The sequence below is a fragment of the Amblyomma mixtum genome, chromosome 5 (assembly GCF_055824585.1).
Source record: "Amblyomma mixtum isolate Tamu chromosome 5, ASM5582458v1, whole genome shotgun sequence".
Taxonomy (NCBI): Eukaryota; Metazoa; Arthropoda; class Arachnida; order Ixodida; family Ixodidae; genus Amblyomma; species Amblyomma mixtum.
Genome location: NC_143016.1, coordinates 118,724,210 through 118,742,371, shown reverse-complemented (window position 1 = coordinate 118,742,371; position 18,162 = coordinate 118,724,210). Strand labels below are relative to the sequence as shown.

Below are 18,162 nucleotides of genomic sequence, written 5' to 3'. Positions count from 1 at the left end.
AATAATGTAGTGCAGGTTGTGTGCCTTTGTGTGATACGCTTCATGGCGTATCACGACTAGATGACCTGACTTCTAATACAACTCTTCACACCCCGCTACCACACGACCCAGTAGGCCGACAGCTGCTGTGCAGGCTTTCTATGTTGCACGAACTGCCGAGAGAATTTTTTTTTTTTTGCAGCCATCTTTTTTTTTTGCAATATGGAAAATGGTAAGGGGCGCCAACTCGGCAACGTTGCACTGCAAAGCATAAAACTTGAAAAGGAAAGGACATCTATCAGTGAATTTGAAATTTTACACTGCATTACGCTGGTGTCCTGCGCTCAAAACGAAGAAACTGAAACATCAGTTTGGGGTAGTATAGATTTTTTTTCTCATCACTGTCCATACTAACCCGACAAAAATACATTGGACCCAATGGGCTCTCTGCATTTTCTTTCTGTCCATTGTCCGGACAGCGAGTTTCCACATTAACGAGTCGTCAATGCATTGGAACAGTTTGGTCCCCTGAAAAATTGGCCATAATTTGAGTCGTGCATACTAATGGGGGTCGTATTAACGAGGCACGACTGTACTCCCATACCGGTCGTAAACTTGGAGGCTAATGAAAAAGCTTAAAATTAAGTTGGAGACCGCGCAGCCAGCTAGGGAAAGGAAAATGATAAGTTCAACGTGACGGTACAGGAAGACAGCAGAGAGGATCAGGGAACAAACGCGAATGAATGATTGTCGAAATCAAGGAATGGTCATGGGCAGGGCACGTAATGCGAATGCAGTCAGGCTAAAACAGCGCGCCTGCACAAGAACGAGGGAAGAAGAGACAAGACATTCGTCGCTCCCTCGCACTTGTGCAGGCGCGCTGTTCAAACCTTATTATGTAATACCAACTCGCTCATCAGTCTGCGCTGTTGTGAATATAAGATGACTGGTTGGGCTATAAGGTAACGGAATGGAATTCTGTAGAAGGTAAACGTAGCAGGGGGCGGATGAGAGTCAGGTTGCCGAAGCTGGCACAGGACAGAGTTATTGTTATTTTAACGGCCGATCTCCAGGAATTCAACTCTTGGCGAGGTCCTTGAAAAGTTATTTCATTCCCGTGTCTACTATTTTTTGAGTAGTCATAACCTTCTACATTCCTCCCAATTTGGTATCACGCATTAAAATATGCTGTCCAGTTTCTTTCAACACTTCGGCAAAGCCTTTTTTTAATTTCCCACGTGTCGTATGCCATCTGGACATAAGTAAGGTGAAAAGAACGAGAACCAAAAGTGACAGCCTGCACAACGGCATTTCTCTCACGCTGGAACTGAATTTTACAGCTGGGTTCCTGATGTCACTGACATGCCATCTTTCTTCTTTCCGCCGAAACCCATTGTTAGTTTCACAACAGGCCACGGTCGTTTCCCTTTTTATTTTCAGTTTCCGTCTTGCGGACCTCGCTTTGATGTCCACTCAAGGCATTGTCTTACTCGACAGCGTATAGGGTACCGTGGCCGTTGTTGCAACCGAATAGTCCGGAGTGGTCAAAAAGGTGGAACGTCACACGTGGAGCCGCGGATTTAAAATGTGATTAAAACATTAGAAAACTGATGGTTAGAAACTCGCAACATGACTAAAAAGTAATTAGGACACATAAGTATAAAGTGTAAATAATTTGCACTGAAAACAAAATTCGGGTAGTTGGGAGTCGGACCCCTGATTTTTTGTGTTGCAGACAAGCTACCGCAGGCCATACAGGTAAGTTCGTATGGCTTAGTTAAAGTAGGCCTTTATATGTATGTCGTGTAGTCTTTCACATAATGATTGTGATTGTGAAAGAGAAAGCAGAGTTTGTGTCTGCATGAGCAAGAGGAACTACAGTTGCATCATACCCTTAAACGCGGAGCATAAGTGTCCTTAAAGTCCCCACAGCGCACACATTGAAGAATGTACAACCAACTAACCCAGCAGTTCGTCATAAGTGTCCTCCCATTTTTTTTTTTTTTTTCAAATTGGCGTTTGATTCAAAATTCCATTTTTTTTTTTTGTTTCAGCCCCTGTTCATATATTTTTATTTTTTTAAGCCTGAGTTAGCTATACTGCGTAGGCTGTGTTAGCCTGTGTTAGGCATTCCTACATATTTTCTTTAATTCTTTATTTTTTGCTTTTGCTTCTAAAATAAAGACTCCAAAATAAGGAAACAGGGGTTAGTTTAAGGAATAAGGGAGATGTCTTTGTCTTGCAGTGGAAGTAGTTAGGCAGATGATGGTGATACCAGATGTGTGGGTGACGTTCGAGCACAGGATAGGCTCAATTTTTCGCTGCGTCGTGATCAAGTTATGGCTCTAAACAGCATTCATTGCGTTTGATGATGCGTCAGCGGCCGAGCGGACTTCGACAAACGAACTCCGAGGCCTCTGATTACCGGTTGAAGCAGCCAGAACGGCGACCGTCCCACATGTATTCCGAGCGGAAGAAGCGTGTTACGCCTGCTCTCGCGTTGCGACGAGACGACAGCCTGGACGACACGAACGATATCACTCACGTCTGAATGCCTTTTGCAGACGCGGAAGTTCGCATCGTCGAAAGAAACAGCTCCCGTTTACTGCCGTGGCGCGGCCCATTACAACACTCCGTGCCGTTCGAAGTCCCTCGGCCAGGAGAAAAGCGACACATTTCCGACCGTCCTCCTGCAGCCTAAGAATGAGTGCTGCGCACACCAAATCTTCAGCATCCGTCGTCGCGGTCAAACGCGGAATTTCACATACACTACCCAGAATGGCCTGCAGAAACTCCGCGGCAATCCGTCACGATGCCAGCGCGTCACACCACTGTCAATGGCGAGCGCCTTCCGCACTGGCCCCCACGAGACCGACAGAGCCGCGGCGCGGTAACGCTTGGCAGCGTAAAGCTCTCCCACAACATTACGCGGAAACTTCATGACCAGGGAAGGACACTGAGGAATCCTGGTAGGTCTGTTCAGGCAGAGCTCGTCCCGTCAAATCGAGAAGATGACCGGTAAGTGACCATAACAACTGCCCCCTCGCGCTCTAAGGGTGTGTGGATACAAATCTTCGCTCATGGACAAACTTGTTTTGGGGGACGTTGCATATATAAAGCTCTCGCTGTAAAAAGCCGGGATGGAGACTGTTTGCAATGAGTAGCTTACCGCATGGGGCGGCGCTAGTGCATGGCTCCCGGTTCCTCGCGGTACAGGAAGTAGACGGTGACGGGTCCGCGCGAAGTGCGCACTTCCTCCCGATGCCGCACCATGAGCAGGGAACCCAGGCCGTACGCCAGCGTCGGCAGTCCTGCGAGCAGCACGCGCAGCGTCAACGCCACGCGCTCCCTGACGCCTGCAACACCACGACAGCCAGACCAAGAGTAACCTGCCCTCTCCTCAGCACCACTCACTTGTACTACTACAAGTATCAACAATACTCTAAGGCACCTAAATATTGCCCACTTCTTCCCGCAGTTTTTTTTTTTTATTCGAAAGGTGTGCCACGAGGCTTAAGTTGAGAAAGGGGGAATGCAATGCCGGAGATAGAAAGTTAAAAGGAAAAGTAAAGATCAGTTTCGCTGAGGTAGTTGCAGAGGTTGCCGGTGTAGTGATTGTCCGTTTTTCATGATCACATTCGCGGTTCCACCGCAGGTCCACGTCACCCTGAGGAGCCGTTTTCTGTGAGAAGCCGTTGCTGGGTATGTTCACAACAAGTGTCGCGCATCACAAAATGTCCGGTGCAGCGCCACAGTGAGAGCGCCTGTCAGTTGTGGCACGTCACCGATGGCAGAAATATGAGGTCAGAGCCGCCCCTGCCCGAATCCGGCCCACGGATATATCATCCTGCAGAGTAAGACTACGGGGGAGAGGGTGCGAGCACAGAAGAGGAATTACAGCACGTGTTCACTGGCGCAGAACTTGTGAATCGGAAACATGGGACAGGAACGGATCTGGGGAGGAGGAGGAAAAAACTTTTATTAAGCAACCCTTAAAAGGAAGCTAGTGAGGGTGGGGATAAGGATAAGGGGGTTGCAGGAACAGGTGGGCCCTCGCGGTCGCGCTAGGTGGCCAGGAGCCCATGGGCCCCGGCGACCTCTGTGGCCCAGGTCACCATCCGGAGCTGAACCTCCGGCTGTGAGCTGTGCAGCACGGCCTCCCATCTCTCCTGATCGTCGAGTCTCAGAAAAGGGGGAGTTGGAGTATTAGGGCAAGCCCTAAGTATGTGATGAACATCCGCTTTAGGGTGCTGGCATAATTTGCAGGACGGATGATAGTCCCCTGGGTGCATGAGGGAATCAGGTAAGGGTTCGGAAAAGTGTCTGTCTGAATCCGTCGCCAAACGACTTGCTCGGCCTTATTTAGCGATTTATGGGGAGGGGAGTAAACTAGTCGGGAACCCCGGTAGTGAACCGTGACTTCATGTTACGTCATCATGCGTTCCCTAGCACTGCGGAACGAGGGGAGGCCGTCCACCGCCCGGTCGACGAGTCCTCGGGCGTGATTGTGTGCAGCCGTATTCCCCGGGTGTCCGCAATGCGCAGGAACCCAGATGAGTGTGATGAGCCGACTCGGTGGTACAACACTGTTCAGAACACGATGTGCTGGCGTGTGAACCCGTTGTTGGTGAAATTTCGTATGGATGATTTAGAATCCGAGAATATGTATTTGGCATTTGTTTGAGTAATGGCCAGGGCTATAGCTGCTTCTTCATGGGGGAAAAGGGAAAGGTGGCGGGCCATCTGATTTGTCAAGGTTAGTCACAGCAGCCGCTTCATTGTTTTGTGGATCGTGATCGTGGCCGCGAATCAAGTGTATGCGTACAGGACATGGGTACTTTGCGCAGAGCAGATGAATTGATTTTGTAATCTGAAATGTGCGTCGAACAGCCTTAAGCTGTTTGAGGGTTGTGAGCGAGTCGGTGTAAAGATGCACTGTACTGAACGTGGGAACGAGCGGAATGGAAGCAATGTCATTGTAAATGGCTTGAAGTTCCAATGCCAGGGATTTGCACGTATCCGCGGTATCTGCCGCGCGAGAGTTAAGATGCGGATGTGAGGGACTGTACACAGCAATAACTCCCCGCTCTGCAGTAAGTGATGCATCGGTGCACAATATGCACCCTTTAGGCAGATACGCGGCTGATACCAGCTAGGAAACAGTGGCGGCGATTGTCTGTAAGCTGACAGTACGACCACGGAGGGAGCGTCTTTAAGCGATGAAGTTGTAGAGACTGTTTGCGAACTCTGCCACCTATTGGTCGATGAGTTCACTGAGTGTATTAAGTTGGGCTTACTCCTGAAGCACGGGTATGGGTGTTAAACGGGGGAGATATGGCGCGCATAGCCTCACGATTGATAGCTCCAAGGGAATTGCACTGTCTGCGGGTGAGACATTGAAATTGTGCCTGATATATTATCCATGGCTGGAGGACTGAGCGCACAAGCTGGCAGGTTGTATCAGCATGATCGCCACCAGAGCGCATAGCTATGCGACGAATCATGCCTAGAGTAGCGCGAGCCGATTTACGGGTGCCTGTCAACAGCGGAGTGCCAGTCCCAGATGTAAGAAAGAGAAGGCCAAGAATACGAACAGTTTCTACCTGAGGAAACGGAGAACAATCCATCGTAAAAATTAAAGGGGAAGCCTTTCCGTAAGCCGGCTTTATTCCACTTGCAGTTACGTGGAATGCATAAACTGGCAAAGCTCATCCTGCTTGCAACCAGTCCTGACAGAAACGGGTCCAGTTAAATAACCCGGTTTGATAAAACATGTTTAAAGCCGTTCGCATTCTTCAGAAGGGCTCAGCACAGTTTTAAATGCCGTATCCATATGCGCGTCCCTTTCAGCCCGCTGCTTTCGCGAGCTCAGCAGGATGTCATTGCACAAAAGCCGGCAGGGCATCGAGCGGTCACCTTGTAACGGCGTGTTGGCAGACGAGAGCGCGCGATGTCAGCCAGGCCAGCTGTCTCGAAGGGGCTTCGTTTCGAGTATACGACATGGAGGGCAACCGCAACCCGCATTTCCACAACGCGCGCGCTCGCCTGACTTACGCCGAGCCTATCTTGTGGATTTGCGCTCTGCCAATGTTCTGAGAACCGGCACAGCTGTACCTGTGTTCACAGAAGTGTCTTGACCGCCTTAGCACGAAGACTGTGAACAAAACATAGCAGTTTTTGAAAAAAATCTAGTTTTCGAGGGACAAACGTCGTAGTGGTCGCTGGTCTATGAATATAAAAAAGAACAACACAGTGCGCGGCCTGTTATCTTGACTAAGCATAAAAGAAGAATCATTCTTTTTTATGAAAAAAGTGAAGTTGTTTCCGGGACTGAACCATGCCGCAATCCGCAACCTACAAGAAGGCCATATTCCAGGGAACGATGACCCTGTAATTTTTTAAAGAAAAAATGAGTGCAGGAAAAAAAGTACAGCGGAGTCAAATTTTCAGAAGACTGCTTTTCACAGCGAACTTCACCGCGCGCAGCGGCAGAGATGATGCCGAAGATCCTCTGCTGTGATCCTCTCCAGATAAAAACAGTGTCCAGGCAATTAGACTAATACAAGTAACTGACAGACACGAATCGCGAAGACTTTGTCGCTGCTTTCAACTTTTATTTTTGGGGGTAGCCGCGACCCTCCTTGTGTGCATAGTATGTGCAATTTCGTCTTGCAGGCATAATATTTTGCCTTGCAGTAAAAAACCCGTTTGCACGTTTGTGAGTTGGCAGGGTGGACGCCAAGACTGGCTGTGTCCTCAATTATTAGAGTGGCCGCCATGGGCGTTTCTTGCCCTTGAAAATATTTTTTGCTAGAATAGAAGTAGTTTTCCCGCAGGGACACTGCGACTGACGTCTCTGCCAAAGAATCGTAAAATACAGTTACCCACAATGGGCGTGGAATGTGTGCTTTGAAGAGACTGCACAGGCTAAAAAAAAAATGTTTATGTTTTGAGATGAAAAAGTAATTCAGAGAACTAGAATTGGTTTTTAGCAGGTAACATGCGAAATAAAACAAGTCGAGCGCAATTAGAACGAACCTGACCGATACGCGGTTTGCCTTCTTTGCGCCCGAGGATCCTAGTAAGCGGACTTCCCTTACTACAGTGAAAAATACACTATCTTCACTTTATTACCGCGAATTCCCCCTGTATTGGGGGTATTACATAAGGGGTGGGTAGCATAAGTAAAACAAACAAAACACGTCTCACATAATTGGCGTTATCTCCAATAGAAGTCCATTATGCGCGCTTTTCAAATGCCCCGCTCGGTCATGCCTCCTCTCCGAGACCCTGGCTACCAACTCCTACCAACCCCCATCTCTTTTTACCATCTCCTTCTAGGAACTCGACATAACTGGCTGCCGTTGAAGCCTTCACGGCAGCTGGTGGTGGGCCGGTCTCCTCCTTGTCATTTTCACCAGATTCCTGGCAGTCAGAGAGTGTGCCAGTGCTTTGCGCACAATGTCTTCATCAGTTCATATCTCGTGGCAATGCCGCTGTCATCTTGCGCACCAAACGGAGTGATCTCACGAATGCTGCTGACCCCCGCTGGTGTGACCAACGACGGAGGTCTCAGAGATATGGTTTGGTTTGGTTTATTTATGGGAGTTTAACGTCCCAAAGCGACTCAGGCTATGAGGGACGCCGTAGTGAAGGGCTCCGGAAATTTCGACCACCTGGGGTTCTTTAATCTACACTGACATCGCACAGTACACGGGCCTCTAGAATTTCGCCTGCATAGAAATTCAACCGCCGCGGCCGAGATCGAACCTGCGTCTTTCGGGTGTCTCAGGGATATGGCGCTTCCGATCGCCGCTGAATGTCAACGATATGTCTATCTGTTAAGATGGACGAGAAACAGGGCAGTTTAAACAGCCGTAGGGCTGGGCCATTCAAGGACCAGTTCAAGGTATCGATGAAAACCTTCAGTGAACTCAAACGGTCGCCTAAGGACGTTGGTCACAGAAAGAACACGTCTGACGTACTGACGAGGTTTAGAGCATTGAAATCAATCGGGATAAATGAGAGTGTGAAAACTAACCGAAAAACGTGTCCTGGAGCTGTTTGAAGGCAATGTAAGCTGAGGGAATGTCGTCGTGAAGGCAACAAATAAGTTGTTTCACTCAAAACCCTGTGCGCTAGCTGGCAAGGCACCTCCTAACATTCCGAGGTACTCAGACCACGGGAACAGAAAAGTGGGCAAGTTGGAACAGATTCATCTTGAAGCAGCGCGAAACACAGGACGTAGTGGAAGAAACAAGAGACGACACGAGCACTATATCTAACAACAGAAATTTTATTTCTAGAAGATTCGATACATAAGCACCAAACACAACGACCGAACAAAAAAACATCATAAAATCGCGATAGCCCTTAAAAACGGTACGCGCATGCAGCGGGAGGCTAATCGCCTCATCTTAACAAAGCCAACCAGCAATCTTAACACATGACATGCGCCTGCTATCACCCTGTCGCCACACATTTCCCGGGAGCACGAATCTCTTTTTCCACGAGATTCATAGAAGGCGAAGCGACACATGTCTCTGACTACTGCCTTATCAGAAACGCCTCAGCTGACTTCCTGCAGGTCCGATCTGGGCGACTGAAAGGGGTAAGAAGTACTTGAAGCTGGGCTTGTTGGTGCATATTCGTGCATATTCGTGCATATTCGTTTTGCGCTCTCATGTCTTTCACGAACTGAAAGGGGCTTCAGTGCCAATTGTGACATTTCCGTGAGGTTTTCTCGAACTTCTGTCCTTTTACTTGCGTTCGACCTTCGTTGCATGGGGTGAAAAAATTTTCGTCCAACGGTCTGGTGTTTATATTGGGTCTCGGGTCGCCCCGGTGTAGAGTGAAATTTTCCTCAGCAGGATGGACATGAGACTGGATGAAGATCTTAAGGACTTAGCTGTAAAAGTGTTTCGCTATGTCGGTGATTTTTTTAGTGTTTCTGAACAAAGGTTCCCCCAGGAGTGTTATCGATGTCATTAAGATTTTCAAAGAGAGGACCCAGAGTGTGGGTTTCACGTTTGATTTACCAGACTCGGGTTCTGTTCAGTTCCTTGACATGAAAGTCGTTTTCCATGAGACAGGAACGTGTTGGGAATATAACCCACCAACAGCCAAGCCGCTCCTCAGTTACAATTCAGAGCACTCTGTGTTGGTCAAGGCGGGAATAGCGACTGCATGTCTCAAGGCTTCAATGCGGAAATCGTGCTCTCATAGTGTTGGGACTAGCTTCCAGGGGTAGGTTCAGAGGCTTAGGGACGCTGGTTTTCCGGACGTGGCTCTGGTCCAAATATCGGAGAGGATACTGACTAGGGGCGATAGTCTCGCAAAAGAAAAAGACGGCGCGCTTACAGGAACAGTGGGGATTCCGCATGTACATGGAATGCCACACCGGTTGAAGAAAGCAGGGGCGAGATACGGGGTGAAAGTAGTTTTCACAGATAAGAATAAGATAAGCAGAGTCTGCAGTGCAGTAAGGAAGAAGCTCGAGTGCCGGGATGACCAAGCGAGGAATAGATGCACAGTTTAGCACAAAAAACTACTCGTCGACTGCGACACCGGAGTGGTGTATTCTATACCGCTTTCCTGCGGCAAGAGGTACTACATCGGCCAGACAGGACGCTGCATAAAGGAGCGGCAGTTTGAACACCGCAGATCAGTGAAAGGGGCAGTGTCGTCGAACCTTACTGTGCACTTCCGGAAGTGTTAAGATTGTTTCCCCCATTTGGACAGGACAAATATCTTGTTCAGTCACCCAGATCGGACCTGCAGGAAGTTAGTTGAGGCGTTTCTGATAAGGCGGGAGCCAGAAATATGCGTCGCTTCGCCTTCTAGCAATCTTGTGGAAAAAGAGATTCGCTCACGACCACGTACGACTCAGGTGCCCGAAAATACAGCAGTCTAGATACAGAGAAACTCGTCGAAACTGACGACAGTGTGGCACGCACAATGCGTGTTACATGCTGCAGCACGTTGTATTTTGTGACCTTCACATGCTGCTAACTGTTTAATTGACACCTCGTCTCACTGCAGGTCAGCAAGTTATTGGCAACCTCGTAAGTGCTCCGAACCTACCGCCTGACCTGGCTAGCATGCTACGCAATTTCCGATTAGGCGTTCTTGCATATCGGAATGGGAACACAGGATAGGTACCCGTTGCACTTACTGCGGCACGAAACGACGGCCGAGCCCGGTGGCCCACTTCTAGCAATCTTAGCGTGGAGTAAGAAACGAGCTGCTTTCGGAACGACCGTCAATACGTCCTTCCTCCTCTTAACAGACCACACTGTAACGTAGCCTTTGTGTGCATGGCGTACTGATAGTAGCTGAAAACGAACGGGCAGCTTCGAACATGTATAACGAGTCGAACTCATTATCTCCCTTGGTACTATAGATACGTCAGCGCCTTCAGTTTGCGTCCTCTGTCTGTGCTCGCAAGCGCTGGTTTTTAATACGATGGATCAATATTTCCACAGGCCGGCATGGCAAGCCGGTGCACCTCCGCCGCTGCTGCTGCTCTTGCTGTGAGTGAGGGGAGAAATAAGAGGGAAGTGTACGGTGCCGTCGACTGGCTCCAACTGGACCACCATCACTTCCGCGTAAGAGGGGAGTTGACAGAAAGAAAAGACGTGCGTCGCAGCATCCGCGTTCGCCGAGGCGATGACGGCGGCTGCAGCAGCGACAGATGTACCACATGCGGCGGCATGCACTCACCCAGGTTTAGCACCTTGAGAAATCGAAAGAAGGCGTCCTCCGCGGTCAGGTCCCGTGGCGCCCTCTTTGAGCAGTGGTACTTGATGAACGGGTAGCAGCCCGTGCGTAACACCTGCACATACACAAGCGCCATTCCAATGCAGAGGTGAAGCGAGGATGAGTGTTGTGCATTGCACGAGTCTCGCGCACTCCGCACGGCCCCTGATGTCGGAAGAAGCGAGGGAGAAAGTCGGTGACTATTTTCGTTAGGTTTATGTCATTGTCTCACACGTCCTACTACCCCTTTCGCTTCTGTCGACGCTGTGCTGCAATGTGCCCTTGTTTCTGCTTTCCCTAAATTAGCCAGACCTTCGCTGTTTATGAACACCCAAAAGATCGGCGATCAACGCAGCTGCCCGTATACCATAGAGGCCTTACGCGTAATTGCTCTACCGCTTTCCTGCCTTGCATGCGTCACCAGCACTCATCCCCTGCGCAGTAAAACTACACCAATTCGTCCTGAAGGCCATAGACTCATCCTCAAAGAGTAGGCGCTTCTTTTGCAGTTCTCGAACAATGCTTCCCGTCGGACTGCAGCTTAATGTCAGAACCCACTGCCAAGTTTGCCGGGCAAGACTGCAGCCACGGCTTTCGCCAAAACACAAACACACCGTGCTGTTACCCAGCCCCAGCATCTCGGTGACCTGCCAAGGTCTGTTGCAGTGCGGTCAACGCTGCTTCTCCGCCGAGCATCGACATTCAGCGTGAAGAAACTCATTTCCCCAACATCTCTTCCATTCGCCTTGACCGACGTGGAGATGTCGGCCACCCCGCATATCACAGGGAACGCCTTCATGAACAGTGGTACTTCGTGCAGTTGAAGCTACCACCAGCGCTATGTGTACAGTCATGAAATTTATAAGCGTGAACACGGCAGCGCGTGCCAGATAGCCTTGAACCCTACTCGTCAGCGGCCGCCTTCACAAACAAAGTGTAAAGGGAGATGTGACCTTCGGCTTGCTGGAAGCTGGCAAGGCGGCATAGCCCTTTCCACCACGTTGCTAAAAGCAGCTGCTGCGTATCGCCCCAAGTAGGGCTTGAGGCTACTACCACGCGCTGCCGTGTTCACGCTCATAAATTTCATGACTACATGAAGACAGGAGATCAGAAAGAAGGCAGAGAGCTTCTCACTGCATGCTCTGTTGCACGTTTGTCGACATGTGTACATTGATACAAGGTGCAAGAAGAAAAAAAGCAACAAAATAATCACTTTGAAAACACAAATAAAAGTGCCACCGCCGCACTATACTCAGCACAAAAGAAGATACCTTGTTTCGTCACGATTAGTGATGGACTGCTGACGCATTTGTCATTTGAGTTGTAATTCCTGTAATTGTGTTTAAATTTATGTGATTACAATTTTGCAATTTGTAATTTTTATATAATTTTGCCTTTACGTTTGATTTTTACGCGTTACAAAGTGTTACAGTTGTGTCAAAAAATGGGTTCTGTTCATGCTTCCTTTATTTCTTTAGTATTACTGCTAGGTTTTTCTTTCTTTTTTTAAGCTTTGCTGGTATGCTGTTATGCTAGCTGTCTGCATATTTTCCCTGTACAAGTTATATCTATTTTTGGGGAGGCGAGAGCTCGTCAAGCTACACCCCTAGCTTTTTCTCTCTGCCTCCCTCATCCTTGTGATGGAAAATAAAGGCATTATTATTATTATCTCTACGTTTGAACTCACAAATGCCGTTGCACGCCATGAATCGCAGGCGCAGCGGATGACCGTGTTTTCAGTTTGAAAGGTCTTTGATCTCAAAAAATTTGCAGTAGCATTCAGCGCCTTGCGCAATGCTGCCTTTCCGGATTATTGAACCATCTGTCTGTCCTTCGTTTCTTTTTTAGGCTGACCGACGAGATTTCTGGCAACTCGGACCAAGCTGCTGTTCTGTTAACTTCTCACTACCAAATCTTCGCTCGTCAGTGGCGAACGAATTTCGTCCGGTGTAAAACGTTGCTGGCTCCTGAATATAGGAACTAACGGGAAGCACAGAATACGAAGAGGCCGAATGCAAAACGGCATGAATGGGTCGAGCTTTCAGGCTATATGACACGTTGTTAGAACCTCCCGAGTTAAGTACGCATGAAATAACCCAGTGACCGAAGTAAAGCGAAAAATAAAATGCTTCAATAGACAACTGATATTAGCGGTGAAGTTTTCCGCATGCTTCTTTAATTATTATTACCCAGCGTTGGAAACGTACGCTTTGTAACAGGCACGTAGCCAGAAATGTTTTTCAGGAGGGGCCCAAGATAACTTTTTTGTATTGAGCAGAGTGCAGAAAAGGGAGTGCTGGGTTGTACACGCCCAAAGAAAGCACTGCCCAGAGAACCTGAGGGAGTCCCTTCAGATACGTGCCTGCTTCGTAGTGTAAAAGAAAGCTTGTGGCCAGTTCTCCAAAGCCACAGCTCAGCCTCAGCTACACGTGCATGTCAACTGTAATTAGAGAAGAATCAGGTTGATTTATATCGGCGGACATGTCATCCCAAGGCCTCCAGCTTTCTGCCTTGCATTAGGGTAAGGGCAAAAGGGAGAAGAATGTTTGTGATTGGTTACCGTGCACAGTGGGACATACACGCGCAGTATCTACTGGGGACCACCTCAGCCGAAGGGAACAGGCACAACGACCATCGGATCAGCGGCAGCCTCAGGTCAAATCACCATTTGCAGCCAACCGCCAGCTTCCAGCCGTGGTCGGAACCCGGCGCCGTCCCGGGCGGTCGGCGGCCCCGCGGATGATCCAGGAAGTCGAGGCGCTTCCCCGCGCCTACGTGAGAGTGGCCGCGTGGGGCCAACAGCTCCAGGTGACCTGTCCTAAGAGCGGGCGTTCCGGGGGTTATACACTTTGCGGGAGCGCCTGGCGACTCACCTGAAAGCCATGATGCCCTCAGACCCTGCGGTCATCTACTGCATCCTTTGCGGCGGCCTCGGGATGGTTAAAATCAAGCACGAGGCCTCCGAATACCACCAAGACTGTTCGCGTCCAAGATTCTCCCCACTGACAACGATCTTCCCGCCCCGATGAACGAGCCCACGGAGAAGATCGCCCTAGACTCGGACCTTCTCGAGAGCTTCTGAGAGCGCGGCCAATAGGTAATAAAAAGCTGCAAAGAAAGTTTCAGGCTAATGTCATTTGAAGCCAGGTGACGTTCGGTCTTCAGGGAGGAGAAGTATAGAAATATGAGAGAGATGCATTGCCGCCTCGTGCGCCAAACGCGCCGTGGAGAACGAAGGGCAGACGCGTTTCTTCCTATCCACGAACAAATAGACACATGGCCCTCTTGAGCGCGCTCCACACCCCTCTTACCCTAAGAGCTCACAAGTATACACCACCCGGCGAAGGTGCCCAAAAGGCGAAGGCGAAGGGTCCCAAAATTTTATAGCGCGCTGCCTGAAGCCTGGGGTTGGAACCTTAGCCCTGAACTAAAAGCGAAATGCAATGCTACGTGCTATCGCACATACTTCGCATTTGGCGATATAGGCTAAATCGGCTCTAATTTCTTTCACACGCCGCTCTGCGCATCTCCTCCTCCAGCTCCACTGATGAAAGCAAAGTGCCACTCCTACTGCGAATGCGCAGTTATGTCAGTGACAGGCACATGCGACAGACGGCGATAGCTGTCACGCGTACGCACTTGCTACTTAGCAGGTGGAATTGGCGCCTCGTGGAACCGCGCGAAACCGGGTAGCACCTGCATGCGTCTTCCGCGCGCGTTTGTTTCCAGACGAATTTTCGCCACTTCCCAGAGGGCGCCTCATTTGTTAAAAAGCCTGATTGGAGAGGTAGGGGAGAGGACGTTGTCCTGCAGTGGAGGCAGGTTGGCTACCAGCTCTCCGGACTCCCACGCTCTGCGTGAGCAGTCACGGCGGAGATCGTTATAGGCGTACGGTTGGTGAAAGGAGCATGGCTACTCGTGATTGTCATGCCGCGGCAATACTTAGACGCCAGAAGTATTCGCCATCAAGTTCTCCGTCGTCTCTACAAGGAACAGCGACTGCGTTCTTTTTGTGGATAGACACGTCCTACTGGAGGACGATCACAGTGCAAGGCAGCCGTGCGGACCGCTTGCGGGAGGCGCCACTGCAACGCTTCGTTTGATGAAGACGCTTTCAGCTGGGCTCGGCTTCCCCGCTTGCCTGGCGCATACTGGAGTATAGCTGCCGATGCGAAGATCCAACACCACGCAACCTGATTTGGGCCCCCGGTCACCAGGGACTCCAGGGAAACGAACAGGCCGATCAGGCCGCCCGCGTACTCTCTCCCCGGGATAGCTCCCTGTTCTTGGAAGGCTACTCCCAATCAGGCAATCTGTCCCTTATATTCAAACACATCACCGATTACTACAAGGAGCACCGGCGCTACCCGGCCTCTTGTAAGGGTGTGGATCGCGCTGACGAGTGCCTCCTCATCAAAATTCTCACTAACACTGTACTGTGCCCGGCGGTGCTTAAACATTTCAATACATCCTTTGATGGCACGTGCCAGTTCTGTGAGGAGGTGGCTGACACCTTCCACATGGTTTGGGCGTGTCAATCAAACCCATCTATCCCCCTCAACCCCAACCCCACCAGAGAGGAGTGGGAGGCGGCCCTGCTCGGCTGTCACGACCTGAAGACCCAAAAGGCCTTGGTTCGACGGACGCGGGCGGCGTTGCTTGCCAATGGAGCCCCGGAATAGGGGCTCCACCTAGTATTGTGAGGGGAAAGGGCCTAGAGGGTCCTACTCCAATCACCTTTCTGTAAAATTTAACAGACGATAAATGTTTTTCACCACCACCATCAGCGTGCAATACACGAGGAAGGAACCCCATGTTCACGCAATTATTTAAAAAGTACTGATCACAAAAACAAGCATAGGCAACAGCGCGCTCCCGCAAGGCGTAGTAGGGTCATACCCCGCGTTCCTTGCAGCACTTCCAGACTATTCAATGCTAATATTGGCAGGAAAGGCCACCAGAAATGAAATAACACAAGTAGACCGCGAAAAAAAGGCATTCGAAAGGATAGGTCTGCATGCGAAAAAAAGACCGCCCACACCAACGACACGGAATGACTCGGCGGGCCAATCGATACAGGTTTCTTGAACCACGTTCGAGTCTTCTCTGCGACGGTCGCTGAATGGAAGGAATGGTGTTCCACAGCGAGAGAAGAGGCCGGCCCTACCTGGTAGTTTGTGCCGTCCAGGGGCCAGTTGAAGTGCGACCAACCGAAGTGGTCGTTGCGAACGGCTGCGTAGCGCACTAGAAAAGAGGTCCAGTGCGGCAGGTGGCGCTGGCGCAGGTGGCAGCTGAGCACCTCGGAGGCCAGAGGCCGACCCTCTAGGTCCCGTCCCAGGGCGAGGCCCAGCCGCGTCACGGGGCCCCACCGCGACTGCATGACCCTGCGAATAATCCGAAATGGGGGCTTCAATTTTGCTGAGTTGATTACAGCGGAGATTTAAGCAAGTTGCTACATCCCTACGAAAAAGAAAACACGGCGCAACAATATAGTGGCGGAAAGAAGTCGACGACCCAACGCGCTCAATTTCACATGGCTTCAGCTCATTAGGGCGCTCAGCTGCTGAAACGGGGTACCAGGGTTCGAGACCGGTTGCGGCGGCCGCGTTTCCATGGAGGCGAAACGCAAAACGCGCCCGTGTGCACTGTCCGATGTCAGCGCATGTTAAAGATTCCCAGGTGGTCGAAATTATTCCCGAGCCCTCCATTATGACATCTCTTCTTTCACTCCTTCCTTTATCCCTTTCCTTAGGGCGCGGTTCAGGTTTCCGCCGAGATGCGAGACAGATACTACGCCATTTCCTTTCCTCAAAAACAATTTTTTTCAACATTGCTACAACAGCATAGCCAGCTGGGAGCAATGAAGCCGTGCGCTTTTATGACGTCAGCATCATGTGGCGCGTGGCACCTAACTCACGAACACTGTCGCTCATCGCTCCTAGCCGTGGCTCAGAAGACCACGGGTCACCAGAAGGAGGATTCTAATTAAGAACTCCGCGAGCGAACGCTATATACGCGCGAAAATCCGGAGTTGGACGCCCGTGAAACGCCACGAGGACGCCAAAGGCAACAGCATCGGTCGCTGAGAACTCGCGATGCTTCGAACGCAAGAGACGGGCAAACCACACCATCCTACCAAGCGGAAGCCGAACCCCGCCCCGCGCTCGACACCTGCAACGTCACCGTCACCCCATCACACCCCCTCCCTCCGTGACCCGTCTCTCCAACCCCGCCACCTTCTTCCCCTGCCCCCTTTCCAGAGCTCTCCCGTATAGAGGCCCTCCTAGACCGCCTCACGGACCGAGTGGCATTCGCGTAATAAGGCGCCCGGTGTATACAGGCAAGGGCGGCGGAATAAACGTGCCTGTTGCCCTACGCGGACACGTCCCCCGCCGTCCATACGAGTTCGACCTGGGGGAGCGAGTTGCCAAGGGTTTGGAGGAGACGGATGGTCAGACAGCCCGTGACGTATCTCCTAAGAGCCACTGGCGAGTCGGAGAATAATAACACAGTCACCGAGTGGTTACGGCAAATGCGATGGCGAATTCCTTGGCGTCAGTGGGATTCGAAGTGTTGCGGGAGCCCTGCGTAAGAACGCGGCCAGTGTTGTTCGCGACGTGAAAGGCGGAAGCCAGCCTGGAGGGATAGGTGGCGGCCTCCATATAGCGACTGTAGCCGTGGACGCCGTATCGGCGTTAAAGGAAGGCGGCGCGAGCTGCGCACCGACCGGCATGAAATACAGGGTGCATATTGCGAGGGATGATGGCAACCGCAATATGATGCGGAAAGGGGAGGGGAGCGGGCAGATACCCTGCTGAGATGCAGGGAGTTGGACACAGAGACGGGTGACTACCGCCCGGCCCGCTAAAGGACAGCCGCTCATATTGGCTGACAAGGCGAGCCTGAACGAGTTTCTGCGGGTTGTGCACGCTCATAGCAACAAGGCGCTTAGTGGAGGCATAGGGAGGGAGGCCCAGAGCGATCTTGGAAGCTCTTGGAAGATCTTAGAAGCATTCACTCCACGGGTCTCTTGGGCTCTGAGGATGGGTTAAGGCAGGGAATACGTTGCGCGGATAGTGAGGAGGGCGTGGCCCAGGCGGATGAGGTCGGCCTCTTTGAGGTCGCGTTTGCGGTCCGTGATACGGCCGACTATTCGCGTTACTTGGGCAGTGGTGGTTGCCGACAGGCGGATAGTGGCGGAAGGCCGGCCATCTGCATGGAGGTGAAAGCCGAGGATTTGAACAGCGTACGTGATGGGGATGCCGCGTGGTGGGGTTGGGATGAATGAGCACAACCGGATCAATGGGGCGATCATGAAGACGAGGTTTCGGACAAAACACTGAAACCTCGGAGAGCCGACTTCTCGGGCAAGCAAGGTTGCCACGCCGCAGGTAGTCGACGGCGGCCTGGAGAGCATCTGTTGCT

At 50.9% G+C, this 18,162-nt stretch overlaps 1 protein-coding gene across 1 annotated transcript in view; it reads right to left on the bottom strand.

Annotated features, from left to right (window-relative positions):
- The window catches only part of LOC149343470 (uncharacterized protein C15orf61), a 36,919-nt gene that overhangs the window by 5,132 nt on the left and 13,625 nt on the right, over positions 1–18,162 (bottom strand). The window contains exons 2-4 of the mRNA XM_089545938.1: positions 15,905–16,121; positions 10,702–10,813; positions 3,149–3,290 (exon numbers count right to left, since the gene is read on the bottom strand). Of these exons, the coding sequence (XP_089402064.1) occupies positions 3,163–3,290; positions 10,702–10,813; positions 15,905–16,117 (453 nt within the window). The 5' untranslated portion in view covers positions 16,118–16,121 and the 3' untranslated portion in view covers positions 3,149–3,162. The remainder of the gene's footprint in view (positions 1–3,148; positions 3,291–10,701; positions 10,814–15,904; positions 16,122–18,162) is intronic.